We start from the raw sequence: 24,025 nt of genomic DNA on the forward strand, positions 1-24,025 counted from the left end.
TGTTGCCAAGTTCATATAACCCAATTCATGAAAGCAGAAAGTGATTTCCAGAGAACCCTTTTAGTACAGAATGACACCAATAATTATTCTCATAGCCAAACTGCAGATACGAATCTTTCCATTTCACTGGTATTGGCCAAGAATGGTACAGGAAGTGCTAGCCTCTCCATCTCTGTTAAGCCCCCAAAGATCCTCCCACATAATGATGTGGTCTAAGTAGAAGAACATGTTGCTGGCTCTGCAGATGTTACTTCAAGATTGGTCCTGTCTTACTCCTTCTCTTACTAGTTTGCCGCTCCTACAATTATCCTATGAAGACATTCTGGAGCCGACTCGCTTGTCTCCCAGGCCTGAGCTTTAGTCGATCCTCTGAAAGGATGAGACACATATGTGGATCTGTCTGTTTGAAATGTGTTCCTGTTACCTTCTGTAACCTCCATCACACTTAAGTTTATCCTGATCACTGCGGGCTACTAAGCTGGTCATCATTTGCTCTTATTTTCTTTTCCATTTTTTTTTCTCTCTCAGTTTTGGCATATGTTTAGAAATTTTACAGATAAGCTTTCACAATCACATATTTTATATATTGTACGTAACTTTTTCTATATAAGAGAAGAGCTTAGATCTTTCCTTCTGTGGTTTCTCTTTTGTTCTAAATACGTTCTATGGCTTCATTTCTTCCAGGAGCTACTTATGCATGTTACTTGAAAGGCCAAATGAATTCTTAGTAGGGGAGTTTGAACTGACTACACGGATCCTTAGGATACTTACTAAATCCAGCAGAACTGACTAGATTTGCACAAAAGTTGAGACTCTTTTGTACCTGAAAATAATATTACTGTGAAGAATATTTGCATGCATTGGTTTGAATGAGTGATCCAAAGATCTTTAAATCCTACATATCCTCTAAATAGTCTTGTGTTTGGCATAGTGTTTAAACACAGAAACATCAACCAGAAAAAAGTTTTCCTTTTTTTTTTTTTCAAATCATGTTTTATTATTATTACTATTATTATTTACAAAGCCGTATGACAGATGGTAAGGTGACATTTGGGGAGATCTGAAATAGATCTCCTAGGATTGAAAGGGTCATGCACTTGATCTGTTGCCAGTCTCCAGAGTGTGGAAGCCCTTTGGCCTGTGGGTGCATGCTGGTTTTCAGATTCTCTCAAGCTTGCATATCAGTATCACTTTTAAAATATGGAGCAGCAGAATAAACCTAAGTGGCACAAAGCAAACGCTAACATAATATGGACATTCAGGGACCTAAGAAATTACTTATCCTGCAGGAAATAAATATGAAAAAAAAATGTAGTGAAAATACCCAATAAACCTGAATGTATATATTAGATGAGTATATAGGAGCATAAATTATAATGTATATATACACACATACATCAGATGTTTATGGTTTTTCTTTGGGTTGTGGTGACTGTAACTATTTTGTGTTTTTTTTTAAATCAATATTTCTTCCCAAATTTTCTTTCACATATATTTTCTGAATGAAAAAAAATATATTTTATTTGAGAAAATTTAAAACTGTTTACAGATATACTGCAAATATAAAAATAAGGAATATCTATATATTCTTTTAGCTTCACCTATTAATATTTTACCCCATTTGCTATGTGTGTGTTCTCTGATTCTCCTTCAAGTACACAGACTCCTGAATTGTTAAGTGGGTAAACTCTTACCCAAATACACTTACACAAATAACAGATACTCTTTCCCTTAGGATTTTTACTAAGAATTATAGATTTATAAAAGGGTTGACATCAGAGAACCTATAAATTTGCTAGTTCTGCATGGTTCAAAGGGTTATTTAATGAAGGGCCATAGGTGTAATAAAATCTTCCCAAATGCTGTCTTTACACAGTAACAGGCATTAAAACAAAATAAAAACCTGTCTTTGCAACTGGATGGTTAAAGCAATCAATTATAGAAGTTGGACTGATCCATGCTCACATATTCTCAATTTTAGTGTTAAAAAAATAAAAGTTTGTCCTGTTTGGTCATGGTATAATATTGAGTATTTCTTTTTAAGCATTTTTAAAGTTTAAGAAACATTTAAAATATAGAAAGAAGTGATTTTCAATTAGATGCCATGAACAATTTTAGTCATTTTGGGACATGTTAATAAGGCACAAGGTATTCTTGAAGAGTAAGCAAGTGAGAAAAACCTGCATGACCCATTCATTTCTGAAGCTAATTTACTACTAAGACTTTTTTTTTTTTTCTTCCTAGCTCTATAAAACTTCAAAGTTGGTAAAGATATTTGAGGTCATTTGGTTCACATACCATAAGATAGAAATCTGCACTCCAGAATCCCTATGAGGTGGACCTTCTGCCTTTGTGAGAAATTATTGGGAGGACACCGGTGGGGGAAATTACTTGTTCTATTTTGGGGAAGGTGTAATGTCTAACAGAAAAAAAAAGTTCCTTCTTACACTGAAATTTCCAAATCACCTGAGGTGCTCCCCATTTGTTAGCTTTCATTATGTTTTGTTATGGTCCTAAATACAAGTCTTACTTCCATGCTGTGGCTGGGAAATCCTAGAGGAGAAAATTCTGTTACAGTCTCCTCCCTTGATCATTTTTCACCTATGATTGGTAGTTAATATTTTGGAGGATTTGATTCTGCCAGATCTTCACGTTGCCTCTTGATAATGGCAAATTAAAGTTTTATTATTGGGTGAAAACTCTACTAAAAAATAAGGTATAAACTGTTGTGTATCTATCTTTGACCCAAAACCTTCAAATAAATTGTTTCTCAAATCATTGCCAGTAACTTTGATTTACCATCTATTTCATTTGCTAATTTCAGTAATCCTAATTCTGCAATTTGTTTTTTGTTGTCCTCTTAAGTTCATTGTGTTTTTGTTTGATTTTGCATTTATAATTATGCAGATGTCAGTTGTGCCTAGATTAATTTTATCTGAAAATAATTGTTATATATTATAAAATAGTCATCTGTTAGTGATCGCTATTTACATTCCTATGTAAGGAGGAATTAATTTGCAGTCAACACTTGGGGGATGTCTATGTACAGAAATGGACTGGGTGGGTGGGGGGAAGTGGAAAGATCGTTTGTAATTCCTAAGCAACTTTCCATCTGCGTGCCCTACTTAATTAAGCTTTGCATGGTCTTGTAAATTAAAGTAAGGAAAGGCTAATTTTCTCATCATTTAACTTTTGCCAGGCTGGAGCAGAGCATTCTAGTGGATTAATAGCTATGGCTAACCACGTACATTGTTAATAGTTTAAAACTCAGGTAATCCAGACCTTATCCAGGTGCCATGTGCAGAACAGATAAGTAGTGGGAGAGTTGAGGCCTTAATTCTTCCACTGAGATTTTGGAGAGGGTAGAGGATGAGGGACTATGGAGTAAAGCAAGAGGATCTCAGTGGTAGAAGGGAAATAGCAATATTGTAAATATTGAAAAGAGCCTAAAGGAACAGAGACCAAGAGGAACCAACAAACAATACTAAATACTTGGTAAATAGCATTTACCCATCTAACAGCTGTGTGTTCTTAGCAGATTGTTCAAAAGTAACAAGAATATTCCTGTCTTTCAAGCAACCCCAATCCATGACTTTCCACATAGAGTTTTTATGTACAGTTAAAATCAGTAGCAGATGTTCAAGTTTTTCATGTATTTTAACAATTCATATTTTTCCAGGGCTTTCGGTGGAGTATTTAGTTCTTGATCTCGGGGTTGTAGGTTCGAGCCCCACATTGGGTATATAGAGATTACTGAAATAAAACCTTAAAAGAGTTCATATCCTTTTCGATTATGTTCCATTAAAATTACTTGGTGGTAGCAATTTACTTCTGGTAGCTAACACTGCCTCGTACTTAGTAAGCTCTCAATAAACATCTGTTATGGAACAGTGAGTGACTCCATCTGCTGGGTAGCAGATGAGGCCAAATGAGTCAGTCATTTTAACCAGAGGGTTGTAATTACTGTCAGAAGTTATTTATATATAAGGAAGGGAAAAAAGTATTATAGTGCAAAATTGCTGATAATGATGTAAAATAAAACAAAATAATTATAACAAATGTCTTTTATCTTGCTGTGTGCTTTAGCCCTTTGGTTAAAGTCAGTTTATCTTTTATCCTGGATTTTGGTGAACTTAAAGTCGTCAAAACATCTGCCTTAGAAAGCTGCCACTTCTGTGGGCTCAACTTCCGAGGTAACACTGGTCATCCTAAAGTATCCCTCTCCTCAAACTACCACTTCCTTCAGGCTCATGTTCCCTTTGGCTTTCATGAATAACTTCTTTTTGCTTCATTTTTTTCTTGCCTCTTTGACATCTCAGTCTCTTTGGCTTGCTCTTTTTTCCTGCCACCTAAATATGGCTTTTCCGTAGAGTTCTGTCCTATAACCCATGCAGTTCTCACTAAAGGGCCATTTTTGCTGGAATCCTCTGTACCCCGCACCTGTTTCTCTTGTGCCAACCTCTCCTGAGCTCCGGACCTGTGTCCGTCCAGCCACAAAATATGACATAATTTGGATGATTTCTAAGTCTCTAAAAAAAGTCTCAGACTCAATCTAGTTTTTTTTTCCTCCATCAAGCCTTAATTTTCTTCTTGTATTTATTGTTTTAGCTGAAGGTCCCATTTTTGAATGTGGTCATTCAATCCAGAAAACAGTCTTACCCACTCTCCTCTCCAGTTAATCTTGAGATCCTCTGAATTCAGTTCCTTTTACGACACTTGCCACAGCCCCTTACCTTCATCTTGACAAGCATGGCTTTATTCAGGCCCATGTGTTTTGCCTGGATCATTGCAGTAATTTCCTAACTGGTTGTCCTGCCTCCCTCCCAACTTCTTCACCCTTTATTCCATCATCTAGCTTTTCAAAAATGCAAATTAGCTATTCCGCATGACTTACCAACAAAATCCGATCTTTAGGATAAACTTTAAAGTTCTTAGCGTAGCATCAATTCACTTCAGTCAGCTCCTGAATCCCTCTCTAATTTCCTCCCCTCCTTTCCCTTGCCTTCCATTTTATGTCTGTCATAATTGTTAGTTCTTCAGGTAGACACTGGTTGTTTAACTCACAGGTTGCCTTTTGTGGCATTTTCTCTTTCTGAACTTTTTTCCTTTTTTTTTTTTAACCTAATATATTTATACTTATCCTTACCCAGGTAGTTTATTTTTGAAACTTTCCTTAATTTTCCAAATAACTAAACCACAATTACTTGTGTGTTACTATTAGACTTTGTATATATTAATATTAAGCATATTGCTGTGTGTCTAGTTTCTGTGGCTTGAGATATGAGCATCAGGAGGTTAGAGACCAAGTCTCCTTTATATTCTCATCAGCACCAGTTAGCCCAGGTGAGCACAGGGACCTGAAATCAAACTTGGTTGAATGGATACATAAATGCATATCCTTGCTGTTTTGCTCTTAGTGGCTATGATTTATCCATTTACAGTTTCTTCTCAGCCCACTGGGCTGTTGCCATATGCTATAATTTTTACAATAGATATTCTAGGTCTTCATGAACATTGTTATGTTCCAGTGAGCATTCATTATCTTGGTTGCTTTAACCCTTAGAAGGTATCTGTTTTGTAGTGTTATGAAATGAATCTATTTAATTTAAATTGTTGCCAACAGATGTACATCAAAATCCAGAGTTCACAAGAGAACATGGCATTCTCATTAGACACAAAGAATATTTTTCAAGCCATGCTATGTTACTTGAAAAGCAATGAACATATTGCACATTATTCCTGTGAGACACAAACTGTTTCTTTCCCATTTTAATTTGCCTGCTTTAAGATAGACAGAAAAAGATAGATGAGTTTACACTCAAGGTGTATGCATTTCCCTTGTGGCCAGTGAACCAATTTCCTTTTCATATTTGCAGAATATTGATACAATTATTCTTTCATCAGACATGAAATGTGAGTGTATAACCAGTTTGTGGAAATCACCTAGTAATTTATTAGGTTGATAACAGCAATTAAGTCATAATTGCTTCTGAGAAATATGAATTGACTTTCTGTTTTAAATGGATAATTTAACAATCCAAATCACAGACCTATAATGTAACTAATTTCTGGGATAAGAAGTTTATTTCTCCTATTATTAAACTTAAAAAATTCAACCTTTGATAATCTAGTAACTAATTATTCAGTTGCTGAATTCTTGGGTTCATGTTATATCTTCATTTCTTTCCCTTGTTGCTAATCTTTTTAATATTCAAAGGTTTAACAAGGGGGATCATTTTAGATACAAATGTAGCATGTTGGTCGGCACATGGTTTTTCAACTACTTAAAAATGTAAAAACCGTTCTTAGCTTTAAAGCATATAAAAATAGATATCAGGCCTAATTTGACACAGAAGCCATTGTTATCTGACTCCAGTTTAATCAGACCTTCATGGGACACTTTCATTTGTGTGATTTTTATCTGTGACGTCACTGCTTGCAATAACACTGTCCTCTTCACACACACACTCCGTACTTACATGCACACATTATGAATGCTTGTTGGTGTAGCTTATGATCTATAGAAATTCAAAACCATTCTTTTTTTAGATGAATCAGGATTTTACAGTGGTGGTTTATCAACCAGAGGATTTGGCTGCGTCGGTGAGTCTACCTCACACAGATACCAGAACTGGCGCTTGTCATCATGAGAGGTGATGTGTCCCATTCCAGTAATTCTGAATCTCAAGCTCACTGAGCCACATCAGATACCAGTGTAGACCCACAGATGCGTACGTGACAGAAGGGCCACCCATGTGGATTCATCTGCACATACTAGGTTCACTATAGTGCCCAACAGTGCTCCAGATGCCTTTGGTTAAAGTAGGAGAAAGGCATTTTTGTTTATGAACCCTAAATCTGCTAATCAAGTATTTATCAACTACTTATGTGTGAAGCACTCAGCTGATTGCAAAAGATACCAATGTGTAAGGAAAGCATCCTAACTGGTGTGTGTATGCTTGTTCTCTCTCTCTCTCTCTCTCTCTTACACACACACATGCACACACATCCCATGACATGATACACGCACTTCACCCCATACATCATGATGTCAGACAGGAGTCATAGGGGTAAGCTGGATGATAAGTGACAAGTTCAGTAATGGGATTTAAGAGAGAGAACCTTGTACACAGATTTGAAAATAGTCTTCCCTGAGTAGGGTCAACAAGAGCTTCACAGAAGCATCAGGAAGGAAGGTACTACAATATTTCACAGAGAGTAATTAACACTATGGTGACCCACGAAGCATTCGGGATGGAGTATGTCAGTCGGAGACCACTTTGGCTGGAACCAGAGGTTCGTGAGGAGAGTCCTAGGAGGTGAAATTAGAGAAGCAGAGACTGGTGTCAGATTGTAGAGGATCTTGAAGCCTGGGGACTTTGAACAGGAAGTGATGGTTGTGAGCTTGGATTTCTTTAGGCTGTATTTGCTGAAAATGACATCCTAGTTCTGAGAGTTGGATGAAAAAAGCAACCTTATTGCTTAGTTACACTGGGGATTTGGGCATATTTTTAAAAAGAGGAGATAGAAATAGAATTGGGGAGACACCAGGTAAGATTTGCAGCATGTATAAATTGTCAAGTGTTTGGTGATTATAGGTGGTTGGGGAGCCGTCAAAGGTCTGGGGCCAGTCGGGTAATAGGATTTAATGGAATTTTGGAAATGGTTGGTTGGGGAAAAGTAAGTTGTACAAGAAAAACGATCAATAGAGAATCTTGATGGTAGAGTAAATGGGATGTGATTATGGCCTGAGGAAGGATGGAGTGACAGTGGAAATAGAAAATTATTACATTGTAAAAGCTATTTCAAATGACTTAGCTGTTGATATTTATTACTTCTATGTGTTATATATTATTCTAAGCTGTTTACATGTATCATTTAATTAGCAACCCTACAATATAGATACTGGCACTTGTGGTATCCCTATGTACCAAATGAGGAAACACTCATCCTTTAAGCAACCGGCTCAGCTAAAAGTCACAGCCAGAAGAAGGGTATAAGGAGAACCACAGTAAACAGGGGCTTGTTAAGCATAGGTGAGTCAACTAAGAAGTGGGTGGTAAATTGATGAAGACTGAATTAAAAAGGTGGTTGACAATGTGGAGACTTCAAGGGGAGAAGAGGGATTTCAGCAAGACTAAAATGTTTTCTTTCTTTGACTCTCTAAAGATCTGATTTGATTAAATGCCTTTTGGGTACTTGCTTTCTAATCAGTCATTAATGTAAAGCTTAGAGTGATGACCTTTGTCCTATTTTAGTGTGATTAATTGTAAACTACTACTTTTGTCAGAACTTGTGCTCATAAAATGTCCACAGCATCTCAGCAACATCCACAGGTGATGGGATTAGGGAAAACAGAACCAACCTCCACTGGGTGGCAATAGCCAGTAGGAACATCCCAGAGCTGGACTTACTTGCTCACTGTTTTACTTATGCATTAACTTTGGTAAATAATTCTGTTTTCCTAAATAGTTTCTCCTCTCAAATGAAATTCATGTAGGCTTTGATGTCTCTTAAAAAACAAAACAAAACAAAAACAAACCCTTAAATATGTAAGAATAAGAAATGCTGCATAATTATCAAGTCATTATCATTGTCATTTATTTCCAATTAAACTGAGCTGTTTAATTGCAAATACTATCTTAAGTAGAAAAAAGGCATAACTAGTTTAAGTATATGCCTAAGAAGAAATCAATAAGGTGCTATGCAATTTTAAAATTAAGGCAAATCTAAAAAAAAAAAAAATTAAAAAAAATAAAATTAAGGCAAATCTAAAATGGAAGTTAGAGATTTTCTTGTAGCTTAATAAAAAATAGATGATTGAAACACCATATTTTTAATAGTTTCTATTCCAAATGTTACCTCAATTAGGCCAAGAGAAACTTTTCATGTAAAGATAGAAAGATTCTCATTGGGGGAGCCTGGCACAGGATGAAAAAGATGAAAATGTTTCTGTGTTAATTATTGATATACTACAGGGAGAATGAGTGTTCAAAACTGAACAAATAACATGCTTTTGATTTAGAAACCCTGGTTAATTTATTAAACTGGTCTTGATTTATGCTTTTATCTTAGACTTCAGTCTTTAAAGGGAGTGTTTAAAGCGCTCGGAGTCAGAATTATGATCGTGCCTCATTGTCTGTAGATGGCTTTCATTCTCAATGTTCAGTGCTATAAAATTCCATTATATCCCCTCCATCTGTTGGCAGTTTAATGGGCAACTGAGAGAGGCTGCTTCAGGGGTTACTTGTCAAATATCTTTAACTGGATCACAGACATTGTTTAAATAACACTGGAGTAAATAGTTAATAGGCGTTGCCAGGATTTGCTCATGATGTTGGACAGCAGCTTTTCATTGTACGATAACTTCAAAATCATATAGAAATAAAATTGTGTTAACACACTTTGGTCCTAGTAGGGCTCTCTGTGACCTTCTGTGATCTAGACCATATCTAAGAGGCATAGGCAGCGTGAAGCTCTAAACAAAATAAAAACTTGGGTTTCCTTAGGCCTGCTGCCAACAGCCTGCATGGCCAGGTACTCCTTCAAGTGACTCTAGGGAGAAAGAGGAAGGAAGGGAGGAAAGGAGGGAGGCAGGGGAAAAGAGGGGAAGGAGGAAGGAAGGGCTGTGGTAGAAGTGAAATGTGACCTACCCAGCTATACGCCATGGAGACCAAGCCAACAACTGAGATATGCAGAGGTAAATAGGAGAGGGAGGTAAGGGTGAAAGTATGGGGAGAGGAAGTGATGTCTTCTATACATTGTTCTCTTTTCCGGCAAAATCTCAGAATAATTAAAGGAGAAATAGTATCTCACTTAAACACGCATTGTCCCTTGGTTTTCTGATTGTCACTGTTTTAATTATTCTATATCTTAATGAGTTTTTCCTTAAGAAGAATGTGTCTGGGGGCGCCTGGGTGGCTCAGTGGGTTAAGCCGCTGCCTTCGGCTCAGGTCATGATCTCAGGGTCCTGGGATCGAGTCCCACATCGGGCTCTCTGCTCTGCAGGGAGCCTGCTTCCCTCTCTCTCTCTGCCTCCCTCTCCATCTACTTGTGATTTCTCTCTGTCAAATAAATAAATAAAATCTTTAAAAAAAAAAAAAAGAAGAAGAATGTGTCTGGCTGATGTTATCTTCCTCCTTGAGATTTTATTATTTTTTTTAAAGATCCTACGAATAGGAAAGTAAATGACTGCAGAAAGCCCTGTTGACTTTTTTTCCTATTTGTTTGATTCAGTGTAGTGATGTTGGACAGCAGCTGGTGAAGGTCCAGTGTTTACAAGGTAGAACAATACAGGTTATTATTTTTCTTAGTTGCTATCTTGAACCGTGAAGGTAGTAAAAATCCCAGGACACATTTATCTTGCAAGGTTGTCACCATGAAGAAAACTGTAGGTTTTTCTTATACCACTAGCATTTGCTTCTTGCCTTTTCCATGTTTATAAGATTTGATTTGGGACAACAAATTATTAAATTGGTACATAGTTTATATTATAACATTGTTTTCTTTGTTGTCTTTTTAAAAAAATTAATATATAATGTATTATTTGCCCCCAGGGGTACAGGTCTCTGAATCCTCAGGCTTAACACATTACACAGCACTCACCATAGCACATACCCTCCCCAGTGTCCATAATCCAGCCACCCTATCCCTACCCCTCCCACACCCCAGCAACCTTCAGTTTGTTTCCTGAGATTAAGAGTCTCCTATGGTTTGTCTCGCTCCTGATCCATTCTTGTTTCATTTTTTTCCCTCCCTACCCCCCAGGACCCCCCACTTTACCTCTCAAATTCATCATATCAGAGAGATCATATGATAATTGTCTTTCTCTGATTGACCTATTTTGCATAGCATAATACCCTCTAGTTCCATCCACATAATTGCAAATGGCATGATTTTGTTTCTTTTGATGGCTGCATAATATTCCATTGTATATATGTAGCACATCCTCTTTATTTATTCATCTGTTGATGGAGATCTAGATGCTTTCTATAGTTTGGCTTTGTGGATATTGCTGCTATAAACATTTGGGTGCACATGCCCCTTTGGATCACTACATTTGTATCTTTAAGGTAATAACCCAGTAGTGTGATTGTTGGGTTGTAGGGTAGCTCTATTTTCAACTTTCAAGGAACCCCCATACTGTTTTCCAAAGTGGTTTCACAAGCTTGCATTCCCACCAACAGTGTAGGAGGGTTCCCCTTTCTCCACATCCTCACCAATATCTGTCATTTCCTTACTTGTTAATTTTAGCCATTCTGACTTGTGTAAGGTGGTATCTCACTGGTTTTGATTTGTATTTCCCTCATGGTGAGTGATGTTGACCACTTTTTCAAGTGTTTGTTGGCCATTTGGATGTCTTCTTTGAAGAAGTGTCTGTTCATGTCTTCTGCCCGTTTCTTGATTGGATTATTTGTTCTTTGGGTGTTGAGTTTGAGAAGTTCTTTATAGACTTTGGATACTAGCCCTTTATCTGATATGTCATTAGCAAATATCTTCTCCCATTCTTTGAGTTGTCTTTTGGTTTTGTTGACTGTTTTCTTTGCTGTGCAAAAGCTTTTGATCTTGATGAAGTCCCCCAAATTTTGCCTTTGCTTCCCTAACCCTTGGCGATGTTTCTAGGAAGAAGTTGCTGCGGCTGAGGTTGAAGAGGTTGCTGCCTGTGTTCTCCTCAAGGATTTTGATGGAATCCTATCTCATATTGAGGTCTTTCATCCATTTTTAGTCTATTTTTGTGTGTAGTGTAAGGAAATGGTCCAGTTTCATTCTTCTGCATCTGACTGTCCAATTTTCCCAACACCATTTGTTGAAGAGACTGTCTTTTTTCCATTGGACATTGTTTCCTGCTTTGTTGATGATTAGTTGACCACAGAGTTGAGGGTCCATTTCTGGGCTCTCTGTTCTGTTCCATTGGTCTATGTGTCTGTTTTTGTACCATACTATCTTGATTTTAAGCTTTGTAATAGAGCTTAAAATCTGGAATTGTGATGCCACCAGCTTTGGTTTTCTTTTTCAACATTTCTCTGGCTATTTGGGGTCTTTTCTGTTTCCATATACATTTTAGTATTATTTGTTCCATTTCTTTGAAAAACACTGTTGGTATTTTGGTAGGGATTGCACTAAATGTATAGATTGCTTTAGATAGCATAGACATTTTCACAGTATTTGTTCTTCTAATCCATGAACATGGAATGTTTTTCCATTTCTTTGTATCTTCCTCAATTTCTTTCATGAGTACTTTATAGTTTTCTGAGTACAGATTCTTTGCCTCTTTGGTTAGCTTTATTCCTAGGTATCTTGTGATTTTGGGTGCAGTTGTAAATGGGATTGACTCCTTAATTTCTCTTTCTTCTGTCTTGCTGTCGGTGTATAGAAAAGCAACTGATTTCTGTGCATTGATTTTCTATCCTGACATTTTACTGAATTCCTGTTCAGTTCTAGCAGCTTTGGAGGGCTGACTTGGGTTTTCCACATAAAGTATCATATCATCTGCAAAGAGTGAGAGTTTGACTACTTCTTTGCCAATTCAGATGCCTTTTATTTCTTTTTGTTGTTTGATTGCTGAGGCTAGGAGTTCTAGTACTATGTTGAATAGCATTGTTTATAGTGGACAGCCCTGCCATGTTCCTGACCTTAGGGGAAATGCTCTCAATTTTTCCTCATTGAGAATGATATTTGCTGTGGGTTTTTCGTAGATGGCTTTGATGACATTGAGGTATATACCCTCTATGCCTACACTGTGAAGAGTTTTGATCAAGAAAGGATTCCTTACTTTGTAAAATGCTTTTTTAGCATCTATTGAGACTATCATATGGTTCTCGTTCTTTCTTTTATTAATGTATTGTATCATATTGTTTGATTTGCGGATATTGAACCAACCTTGCAGCGCAGGAATAAATCCCACTTGGTCATGGTGAATAATCCTTTTAACGTATGTTGGATCCTATTGGCTAATTTATTTTTTTTAAAGATTTTATTTATTTATTTGACAGGACCCAGAGATCATGACCCGAGCCGAAGGCAGAGACTTCAACCCACTGAGCCACCCAGGTGCCCCGAGAAAAGAAATACTAAATGAGTAGCAACGACACCAGAAAAAATACACTAACCAAATCAGAAGAGATCTGAAACACCAAGGGGAGAAGAAAGGAAAAAGAAAAAAAAGAAATATATATATATATATATATATATATATATATATATATATATATGATTGGTGACTAGAACAGAGCCACACAGTTGATTTTGGGTGTATTTTGGTCTGTTAGAAGAAACTATCTCCCATAATTTTATACTTCATCTCAGCCAAAAGGCCAAGAAGCGATAACCTCCCATAATTTTAAAGAAAAAAAACATATATATATATATATATATATATATATATATATATATGGATAGACATAACAAAGGGATGGAATATGAATGTAAATATGAAAATTAAGAAGGATTCTAAAGAAGGAATTGATAAGATAAGAATTGGTTGAAAAGAGAGGAAAGAATGTGATCAGGATGGAGACCAGAACAAAGCCATGCACTAGATTAAGGGTATATTTTGATCTATTAGAAGAAATTATATCCCAAAATTTTAGAGGAAAAAAAATTTCTATATGTATATAAGTAATAAGGTTAGATACAATGAAGGGATAAAATATGACTATAACAACTAAAATTTAGAAAGATTTTTAAAAAGGTATTGATAAAATAGTTAAAAATGTTAAAGTAAGAAAGAGGAAAAATTTTAAAAAATAGAAATAAAATTTTAAAAATTTAACTTTGAAGGACTAAAAGATTGTAAGAAAAAAAAAAAAAAAAACATGAATTCTATGTGTTACTTCCGCCTAGCTCTGGAGTTCCGCAGTTCTCATTGATTGGCAGACTTGGTCTTGGCTAGATATTCTTGCTGATCTTCTGGGGGAGGGACCTATTTCAGTGATTCTCAAATGACTTTCGCTGAGGCGGAATTGCATGGCACTTGTCAGGGGCCAGGCTAAGCAATCTGCTCGGATTCACTCTCTGTAGCTTTATTTTTCCCTGAACACTTTCTGTACAGCCTTGGAGGGTGGGAATGAAAATGGCAGCCTCCCTATCTCTGGCCCAGAGAAGCCGCAAGTTCAGGGCCCCACTCCTCAGTGCACCCTCAGAAAAGCAGTCAATCCCTCCTATCTCCCTGGTCTCTGGCCACACTCTGTGCTCACCTGGCCTGTGACCGAGTGTTTCTATCTCTAGTACACAGCTCCGCCTGGAGTCTCCAAACCCAGCAGATTCCTGCAGTGTGCTTCCATGCCACTCCTCCTGAAGGAGGAAGGAGGAGGTGTCTCCAGATCTGCCATTTGTGGGGTTCCTGCTCAAAGAGCAGTGCCCTAACTGTGCCTTGGATCATGGTTTAAGGTAACCCCCAAGCTGAGAGCCCACTCCTTGGCTCCATCTCTCCATCCAGCTTCCCTAGTCTGATACCTGGCTGCTCTGCCACACTCAAACACTCCTAGTCTTTTTGTGTCTGTGTGGGTCCTGTGAGCACACTGTCCCCACAAGAGCTCCACCCCCCACTTAGCCTCTGGCATGATGTCCCTCAGTGGAGAAGACTTGTAAAAGTTATGATTTTGTGTTCCACTGCTCTCACTTTCTGAGAGCTGGCCCCTCCCCGCACAGTCTATCTTCCCATCAGTTCACATTCACTTCTCTGCACATCCTACTTTCTAGAAAGTGGTGGCTTTTTTGTTCCTAAAATTGCTTTTCTTCTTCTGTTTGATCTCTTGTTGAGTTTATAGGTGTTCAGGATGGTTTGGTAACTATCTAGCTGAACTCCTGGGACCCAATGATATTTTGGTCTTCTACTCCTCCACCATCTTGCTCCTGTCTCTCTTTGTTGTCTTTTTTTAGCATCTTGCAAATTCTGCATACATTTGAGATGACTAATTCTCTAAAGAGTTTCACATTGAATGACAGAAAATCTAAAGATAATAAATTTTTTTCCTACTCTTTAACAAGAAGTTTCTTAGTTACTAAATAAAAAATAAAGTAAAATAAAAAGCTTTACCTTCCTCATCTGTGCATTAAGAATCTTGGGTATAAAACCACTCCTTTAGTGTTAGATGTATGCTAGAGCCTTTCTACTGGCATAGCTGTAGTTAAACGTTTGACTTTAATGTTCCAAATTATATCTGGTTTGCCATTCCTGCTCAGTTACTGCTTTGAGTGCATTAGATACAAATTCAGTTTTAAGATAGTTAATTCCTAGCTAAAGAAAAACTAAGATAATAAAAAAAAAAAGAAAAACTAAGATATATTTATGTTTTCCCTCTTGGTAGAAAAAGTGTTTTAGAATACCTGCAGACTGGTTTGAAATAGATGAGAAATTAAGAGTATGCTAAAGTAACATTTTAGTACTTTAATCCTAGTAATTGTTCACTATTTTCCATACCTCTTTAAAGTGTATTAAATAATCACATACTATCACCATTTAGTATCTAAGATGGAGAAGTGGCTGGTGTATTAGTTTCCTCATGGTGATGGGCATCACACATGCCAACAGATACATCACACATGCCAAGAGATACATTATGTATACATATATACATAAAGGAAAAGAGGTAGCATAGTGACTAGATCCGGGACTCTGGAGCCGAGGGCATGTGTTCCATTTCCAGCTTTGTACTTTGCTCTGAGTGTGTGCACAGGCAATTACTCATCACTCTGAGTTCTTGCTTCATCTAATTGACATCTACATTTTTTTTTCCTGTGTTTTGTTTTGCAGTTCTTCTTATTGTAAATTTGGTCTTCCAATTGGATATTCCTTATATATATATGAAGGTAATTAATTTTGCATATTGATACAAGTAACTTCATGAAAAAAATTTTGTAGAATTTTTGGTAGATTGTCATTTTTCCAAATTAATAGGTATAACATCTCCAAAAATGATTGTATTTTCTTTCTACTTTTCATATCATTTAGTTCTTTCTCTTTTCTAGTTGTGTTTTCTAGAAACTTCAGAATAATACTAAATAATTTAAGGAACACCTGAGTGGCTCACTTGGTTAAACATCGGACTCTTGGTTTCAGCTCAGATCATGATCTCAGGGTCATGTGATCAAGCCCCACATTGAGTTCTGAGCTAATTGGGGAGTTTGCTTAAGATTCTCCTCTCCTTCCACCCCCCACCACTCATAATTGTTTCTCTCAAATGCATAAATGATTCTTTAAAAAATATATTAAATATTTTTATGAATTTGAGAATTTTTTGGTTTCAACATTAGACTACTTCTATTTACATTGAGTCTGATGCGGCTTTTGGATGAAGATATTTGTAAATAAATACAGTACATACAGATATACATAGACACATAAGCATGATTTATCACCGGTAACTCCTTAGCTTCCAAACGTAATGGACATTCTCAGTCTTGATCTTTTTACTCTTTGTAGAGTTCCCTAGGGTTCTCCCTTGTCAGCTATGGTCATGCACTCTCCACAATCTACTTAGATCTCTGACCATCTTTATTATATCATTTGAGACCTTCCCGATGTTGGACTCACTCTTCATTCTGTTACTTTCCCTTGGGAATTCATATCCATCTCATGGCTTCCACTCCTGCCTTTATTGTGATGATCCTGCATCTTTCTAGATGGCCCATTTTCATGCAGTTATAATCAACTTCCACCAGACTTTTACACTTACATGCATCATAGTTACCTTAAGCTTGTTTCAATTCAGCAAATGTTTCCTTTTCTTCTTTTTTTTTTTTTTAACATTTTATTTATTTATTTATGGCAGAGAGAGATAGAGAAGGAACATAAGTGGGGGAGCTGGAAAGGGAGAAGCAGGCTCCCCACTAAGCAGGGAGCCCAATACAGGGCTCGATCCCAGGACACTGGGCTCAAGACCTGAGCCGAAGGCAGAAAGGCAGACGCTTAACAACTGAGCCACCTAGGCGCTCCAGCAAATGATTTCTTAAAGTGACAACTGTAAATATTGCAAGCTTTATGGCCCACACCGTCTCTCTCCAAACTTTTCAGCTCTGCCACTGTAGCATGAAAATGGCCAGTATGTAAATGAGCGGGCCTATTGGTGTTCTGCTAAATCTCTATTTATAAAATAGGAGGCTGACACCCAGGATAGAGCTTGCGGACTCTTGAATTGTACCTGTTGCTCATGCTGTAAATTTAGGTTTTATCTTTGATGACAACTTCTTTATTCTCAGAGGATGTGTATCTCCAAATTTTGCAGATTTACATTCTAAATTTGTCCCACGGTATGTCCTCTTTACCTACACATACATGATCTTGTAGTTTTCCTATTTTTCTTTTGGGTTCTGGAGGCATGGCGATTGGTCTTCGAGTCTTCTACTTTTAGTCCTGCCAAAGCTAACTTCCCTAACTGCCAGAGGAAACTTTCTAAAACCAAACAGAATTATACTATTCCTATGTTTTAAACTCTTGATAGCTCTTCATTATCTGAAGCAATGTTCACAAAGTGGAAGCTTGTTAACATGGAATAGAAGTCTCTCAGGATGTGGCTGTGCTTTCTCCACCAACTCTGTCTCTGTCTGGGTCCATTTATGTAGGAAGAGCCTCAGCACAGTTCTGAGACAATCTCAGTCCTGTGGGAAATCCAGAGTAGGAGCAGAAGTTGCCTGTTAGGCCAGTCTCCATGGTACAAGAGTGGCCTTATTGTGTTCAGCAATTGACAAGGGCTGCCTGGGGTCAAGTGTGGCTTCTAATGGAACTGTGGTGGATCTCTAAGTGTGGCAGATGGAAGGAGTTCCTTAACTGTGCTCACAGAGAAGTTTCTTTTTAAGGCGAGTTGATGACACCAGACCTGTGACTTTACACCTCAGCTTCAATAAACCTCTTGTAGTAGTCTTCATATACCATGATCTCCTTCACTTCCATGGATTTGTTCCCAGTTCCTACTTTGTCTGCATGAACTCTTCCTGCTCCTGACTTTGCTTTGTCAACTACTTGTCACTCTTCAGGTCTCAGCTGAGGAATAATATCCAGAAACATTTCTTACCTCCCAAATTGCCAAAACTCAACCATTTCTTAACATCATTTCTATGTTTTCCAAATTAGGATTGGTAGTACCTGTCTTTGGTTATTTGACTAGACTGTAAACCTCTTATGATCAAGAGTCTATGCCCTGAGATAAAGAGTCTGTCTGTGCCCTCAGACACCCACAGCAGCTGCCACCCATTTTTTTTTTTTTTTGAATGGCTGTACACATTTATTTCTTGGAAGGGCAAGGTAACTGAGATGACACAAAACAGTATGAGAGATGATACTTAGGTCATTAAAAAATTTAGTTTAGGAGAGTTTCATAGCTTAACTATGAAATACATTTTCTGATTGGGATTAATTAGGCTCATTTTAACTGAATGCGGGCAGTCTGATAGAGCAACACTGCTTAAAGTCAAAAGACCTGTGTTCAATCCTGTGCTCAATCCGGTGAATGACTAACTGAATGACCATGTCATCATCCTGGCATTTTTCTCTTCAATAACATGCAGAAGGTAATACTAAGGGCACAGAATTTTAGACTTCTCAAACCATCTGTAATGTATTCAGCCTCTTGCTTTGCAGAGGTCTCTTTTCTACCTCCTTCTGTATCGACCTGCATCAAACATGACTCAGTGTTCCATGATGGTACTGAAATTTAGATCACAGAACTCCTTGTAGAGAGAATGGATGATAGCTGTAATTTAAAAGTGGGGCTCTTCTAACAATTGCGTGTGCAGTGAGGAAGGTAAATGTATTATTCTAGGAAGTAGTTTTGAACTATATGGACTCCTGAATTATTTCAAATTAAAATTTTTATCGAGTTCTACATTGGAAATAATGGGAGATCAATTATGTAGGACTAGAAGAGACCATTAAGCACTGGCTTGTTGGAAGAATAGATTTCCAGTCTCCTATGCTTGGAGATGAATTATTGTGGCTACCGTCTTTCCGGCCATGCTTTCTAACTGCCACTCCTTAAAATGTAAAAATGAAACATCATTTTGTAAAATTAAGGCTGTTAGAGAGTACGACAAGTAAAATTCGCAGAATACGATGTTATGCAAGTCAAATAAACAGAATGAAAATAGGCGAGATAAAAAGAAATTAAAGTCTCATTTTTAAAAGAAACAGATAAGGTAAGAAATGCAGGCCTACAATTTTAACAAACTATAGAAATGATCCCTGAAAGTATAGTCTTTGGCCTACAATTTTAAAATGAGGTAAAATGACAATATAAGGTGGAACCGAAAGATCAAAAGGATAAAAAGATTAAATGAGCTTTAAGAATACAAACAAGAGACTTACATATTTAAAATGTAAAATCTGAGGGGATTAAAATACGTCAAATAATAGGAAACACCATGAAATCCTCTGTCAGGAGCACACCTTTGTCTAAATGGGGAGACAAGAACCCTTGGCCATTCCCTTTACCTGGTGCTGGCTTGTTACCCACTTAACATTACGCCCTCTGTGACCAGGGAGGAGAGTTTCGATCCGGGATGCTGCTTCGCCCCTTCCTGCCAGTAGAGGGCAGCCGCACAGAGAGGTGAGGACAGGCTGCGCTGATGCAGGAAAGAGGCTGTTTGCTGGTCCAAAATGACCCTGAAGCGTACTAGCAAAGACTCTTGCCTAGATGTCTCTCAAGTCACTCCCAAATAGTGCAGAAGCAAAAAATCCCTCTCTCTCTCTCTCTCTCTCTCTGCTTTGACATCATACTCTGTATTTCTTGGTCAGGACTTGGTTGCAGGAGTTTGTTCTTTTAACTTTAGCAACTCTAGTAAATAGTCTATCTTCTAGCCCTCGAGCCCCTGGCTTCATTTGGCTGTGTGTGTGTGTGTGTGTGTGTGTGTGTGTGTGTGTGTGTTTTCTTGTTTTTTTTTAAAGCTGGTTTGAGATCTGGCCAGTTTTCTGAACACACACTCACACCCACATACACACAAAACACCCACACCCCCTCCCATATACCACACACTCATCCCCCTCCACCCATTACACACAACCTGAGCACACACAGACAGTGCTTACCCTACACACACACAAGCACCGAGGCACACGCAGACGTGTGTGCGCTGCCCTTTACCTTTATGCCTTTTCTCTCCCGAGGGGCTTCTCCCTGCCAGCTTTTCGCATCCATCATTTCAATGCGTCCCATCTCCAATACAGAGAGGGATGAGAATATTGTAAATGTATTGTTTCTTTCCCAGGGAGATTTTTAAAGAGTTTTTCCCCCTGTAATCTATAAATAATGAATAATTCCATTAGAAATGTGATGAACAGTGTAGCTTTTATGCAGAGTGTTTCACGCTCAGTGTTTCAGTGCATTCACTTTCATGAGAGCCTAGGGCCACGGCAGGTAGGAAGAGCATGGAGCTGACATTGCCACAGGTTCTAATGTGTGTTTTGGGGTTCTCAAAGGTAATGCATGCATTTTAAAGGGAACCCTCTCTTTGCTCAATAGGTTTGAGGAATGTTACTGTAAACTGACTCCTTTAGGGCAGAACTCCCCTAAAGCATTTCATGTGGTAATCTGCTCTGGGCCGTGCAGTGTTTCCAAAACATATTGGCCAGGGAAACTTATTTTTTCATCAAAACATTACATCTCTAAGCTCAGTGTTCCGTGGAAAATAATTTAGGAAGTAATATTCTAATGACAGTAGTACATTTTCCTCTGTTCTGCAAAGAAACTGTTTTACAACTGCCCTTATTGAAGAGTTCAAATTTACCTCGGTATATTTCCATCAAATGGGCACTTCTTTATATTTTTAGTACAACGTATAATAAAAAAACCTACACTAGACCCAGTATATGATTCTGAAGAGTCTTCTGAAACCTCAAAGCAGAACGAATGATTCTCATTATGTTTTATGTGAATCTGAGTTCCCTATAAAAGAGTTCTCTGAAAATCTGTAAGCTTTATAAAGGAAAATAGTCTAATTCTATTTTGATCAGGTGTTTCTTTAATTAGAGTATTAGTCTAACATATGTCACATGATAAGATTATCATAGATGCATCAACCAACAGCAGTGGAAAGAGAGAGAACTCAAAGGGATCCCCAGCTCTGGTACAAACAGCCAGTGTGGCAGGAAAGCCAATGTTCCTCTCTCAGTCTGCCTTTGTGACTGTTCCCTCTAATGATACGTGCTACAAAGCCATCCCCTGTACTAAGGCCTCTTCATGATTTTTGACACTTTTTGGAGAGTTGCTAGTATACAAGGAACAGAATCTGAGTCATACTGTTCTGAGTGAAGTAACAAATTATTATCTTTCTAAGGTCTAAGCAAAAATGTGAGGCTGGTCTTTATGCCAACAACTGCCACAGAAAAGCTTCATCTTCTGTTTGTATGACCTCATGCATTTGCCCTCTAAACTGAAGAGGGAGCTTTGACCAATGAGTAATTTCCTAGGAAATCCAACGTTCTAGTGTGTGTGTTTAGTGGGTGTTCTTTCTGGTGTGTGTTCAGTGGATGGTTCTTTCTTTCTAAGGTGCCACCTGCTTGCATTCATTCCTTGGCACCTCATAGCCCTTGTGTTGACAGGCTCTCTGCTATGGAGATGTGTGTGTTATAACAGGAGAATCCAAGTCAGAGCCACTGATGCTTGGAGCACAGCTTTCAGGAACTACCTTAGGATGCTTTGGAGGGTTAGGGCAAACTTTGCCAGAGCCTGTAGTCAGACTGATTTTGTAATAACTAAGCAGTTAGTCTTTCTACTCTAGTTCGTATTGCTGGAATGATCTTCCTTGTTTTGAGAAGAAAAGGGGTCCCCACTGGAAACCCGCCATTGATTAAAGTCAACTTTGCCTTCATACGATTATCAGACAGTTCGTGTCTCTCCACTCCCTTGACTTGCTGGGGATAATATTCTCCAGGTTCTGCTCCTATTTTCATTTTTTGATTCTCATCCTTCACACCCTAGGAATTGGTATTAATTGGGTCTTATTTGGTCTTCTTGTTCTTTTGACATTATTAGTATGCCAGTCACTGTCTTGTGTCCAGATAACCCTGATGATCTTCAGGTCCCCAGAGAAACTGGTTAATCTCTTGAAATCTGGATGCCTATTTCTGTAGCTGGATATCCTCCCACTTCTGGACATCCTCACCTACATGTTTCCAGGCTCCTCGGATTTAGCAGGGGCTAAGTGAAGCTTAAGTTCTTTGCAGCACCTTCCTTTAAGGAAACATTGTTATTTTCCACCTTATCTAGGCTCCTTCAGACCATGCTAGTATTTTTATCCTGATATTGTCAGTTAATTTTAACAAATCTCGCTCATTCTCTCTCTCACACACACACAGTGAATACTTTTTTAGAACACTAGTTGGTTTTATATATATATATATATATATATATATATATATATACACACACACACACACAAATTATTAGTTTCCAGTGGGAAGTAACCTATAAGTATATTTCTGGAGTATGCTATTTGCCAAGGTTTCAAAAGGCGTCCTGCCACGGGACTCTTTACTTCTCATGAAATAGATACAATGTGTACACTAGTCACTAAAGGATCTTTAAGTTGTTGATTACACATCAGATTCTTGCTCTAAAATCTTCTCATAATCCTTCAAAGTGTTACCCTGAAATGTGCTTTCCTTGAAGGCTACAAATGTAAAAAGAAAAAAAAAAGGTAAATAAAATAACAAAGAAACAAAGCCACTGTCACAATCTCATCAGAAAACTCTGGTTGATACAGCCTTTTCTAAGAACACACCATTGAAACAAGATGTGCTGTTTTCTCCCTGAAGATTAGATACAGGGGAAAGTATCTTAGGGACAATTGCTACTTGGGCAAGGCCACTTTGGTATTTGTCTAAGCAACCAGCTACCTCTCCATGGAGAGTCTTGCTCTGGCCGCAGGTATTTCTGGTTCAGCAGGCAGGGTGCAAAGGCAGTTGTGTCTTCTCCCCTAATTGTTTCATGGTGCTGCTTTCAGAATAAGATAATCCTGGACCCCATGACCTTCAGCGAGGCCAGGTTCCGGCCGTCGCTCGAGGAGAGACTGGAGAGCATCATCAGCGGCGCGGCGCTCATGGCCGACTCGTCCTGCACACGCGACGACCGGCGCGAGAGGATCGTGGCCGAGTGCAACGCCGTCCGGCAGGCGCTCCAGGACCTGCTCAGCGAGTACATGAACAATGTAAGTCCTGGGCTCTCGGGGCTCAAGTCCGGTGGGTTTGGGTGCCAACTCGTGGCTTTCAGGAAAGTGTGCGTAGCAGGAAGAGGGGACAGGTGTTCCCTGGAGAGAAATCAGTCCCAGGTGTGGAGGATTGGACAGCTGCGGAACGGAGGAACCACTTTGGGAGAGTGGTGTCCTGAGCTGGGTCAGAATGCTTTATTAGCCTGGAAGAGCGTGGTGGAAGAGCCTGGTTAGGAAAATTTGGGCTGATTACTTGAATGATTTCATGGTCATTTTGATGGCTGGTCTCAGACTGAGGTAAGATCGCAGTTGGTGAAAGTTGGATGGTGGATGGAAATGAGGATATAATGAAGTCCTCTTACACAGAGCACTTTTGGAGGCAAGGGCCACTCTAGAGCATCTTCAGCGTTAAGAGGCATTAATAAGTGTAACAGGTTTTCCAGTGTTTGTGCAGGCTTGGCTGAGGTGGAACTATTCAAGGGCAGTGAAACTTGGAGGAACTATTGATTGATGTGCAGTTGGGAGTTCTGATGGGAATTCATCTCCAGGTTCTCAAATGGGCATTAGTGGTATCTAGTGATACTGCAGCACCGCCAACAGCCGTCTGTCTTTCTTACAGTTATAAGGTGTGACAACCGTTATATACCTGAAAACTACACAAAGAAGATGAAATCCATATTTTTTGTCTTGAAAGGCAATAAATTATGTTTGTATTGATTTGCTAAATCCGATCAGCTGAAGTGATGTTGGTGTTGTCCAGAGCTTGCAACCTTTAATGATCTGGAGTTTCTCCTGTCCTGGACTCCTGGGCTTGAGACAATTCAGCATGTAGTGGTAAAATGTAGGTAGAGTGAGGTCTTGACATCACATGTTGAAGGCGTGTTCT

At 38.4% G+C, this 24,025-nt stretch overlaps 1 protein-coding gene across 6 annotated transcripts in view; it reads left to right on the forward strand.

The window, feature by feature from the left end:
- The window catches only part of CTNNA2 (catenin alpha 2), a 1,142,447-nt gene that overhangs the window by 378,059 nt on the left and 740,363 nt on the right, over window positions 1-24,025 (forward strand). For all 6 annotated transcript variants that reach the window (XM_059188197.1, XM_059188196.1, XM_059188200.1 and 3 more), the window contains one exon: window positions 22,936-23,139. In XM_059188197.1, the coding sequence (XP_059044180.1) occupies window positions 22,936-23,139 (204 nt within the window). The remainder of the gene's footprint in view (window positions 1-22,935; window positions 23,140-24,025) is intronic.

The sequence above is a fragment of the Mustela lutreola genome, chromosome 9 (genome assembly GCF_030435805.1).
Source record: "Mustela lutreola isolate mMusLut2 chromosome 9, mMusLut2.pri, whole genome shotgun sequence".
In the NCBI taxonomy this organism is placed as follows: Eukaryota; Metazoa; Chordata; class Mammalia; order Carnivora; family Mustelidae; genus Mustela; species Mustela lutreola.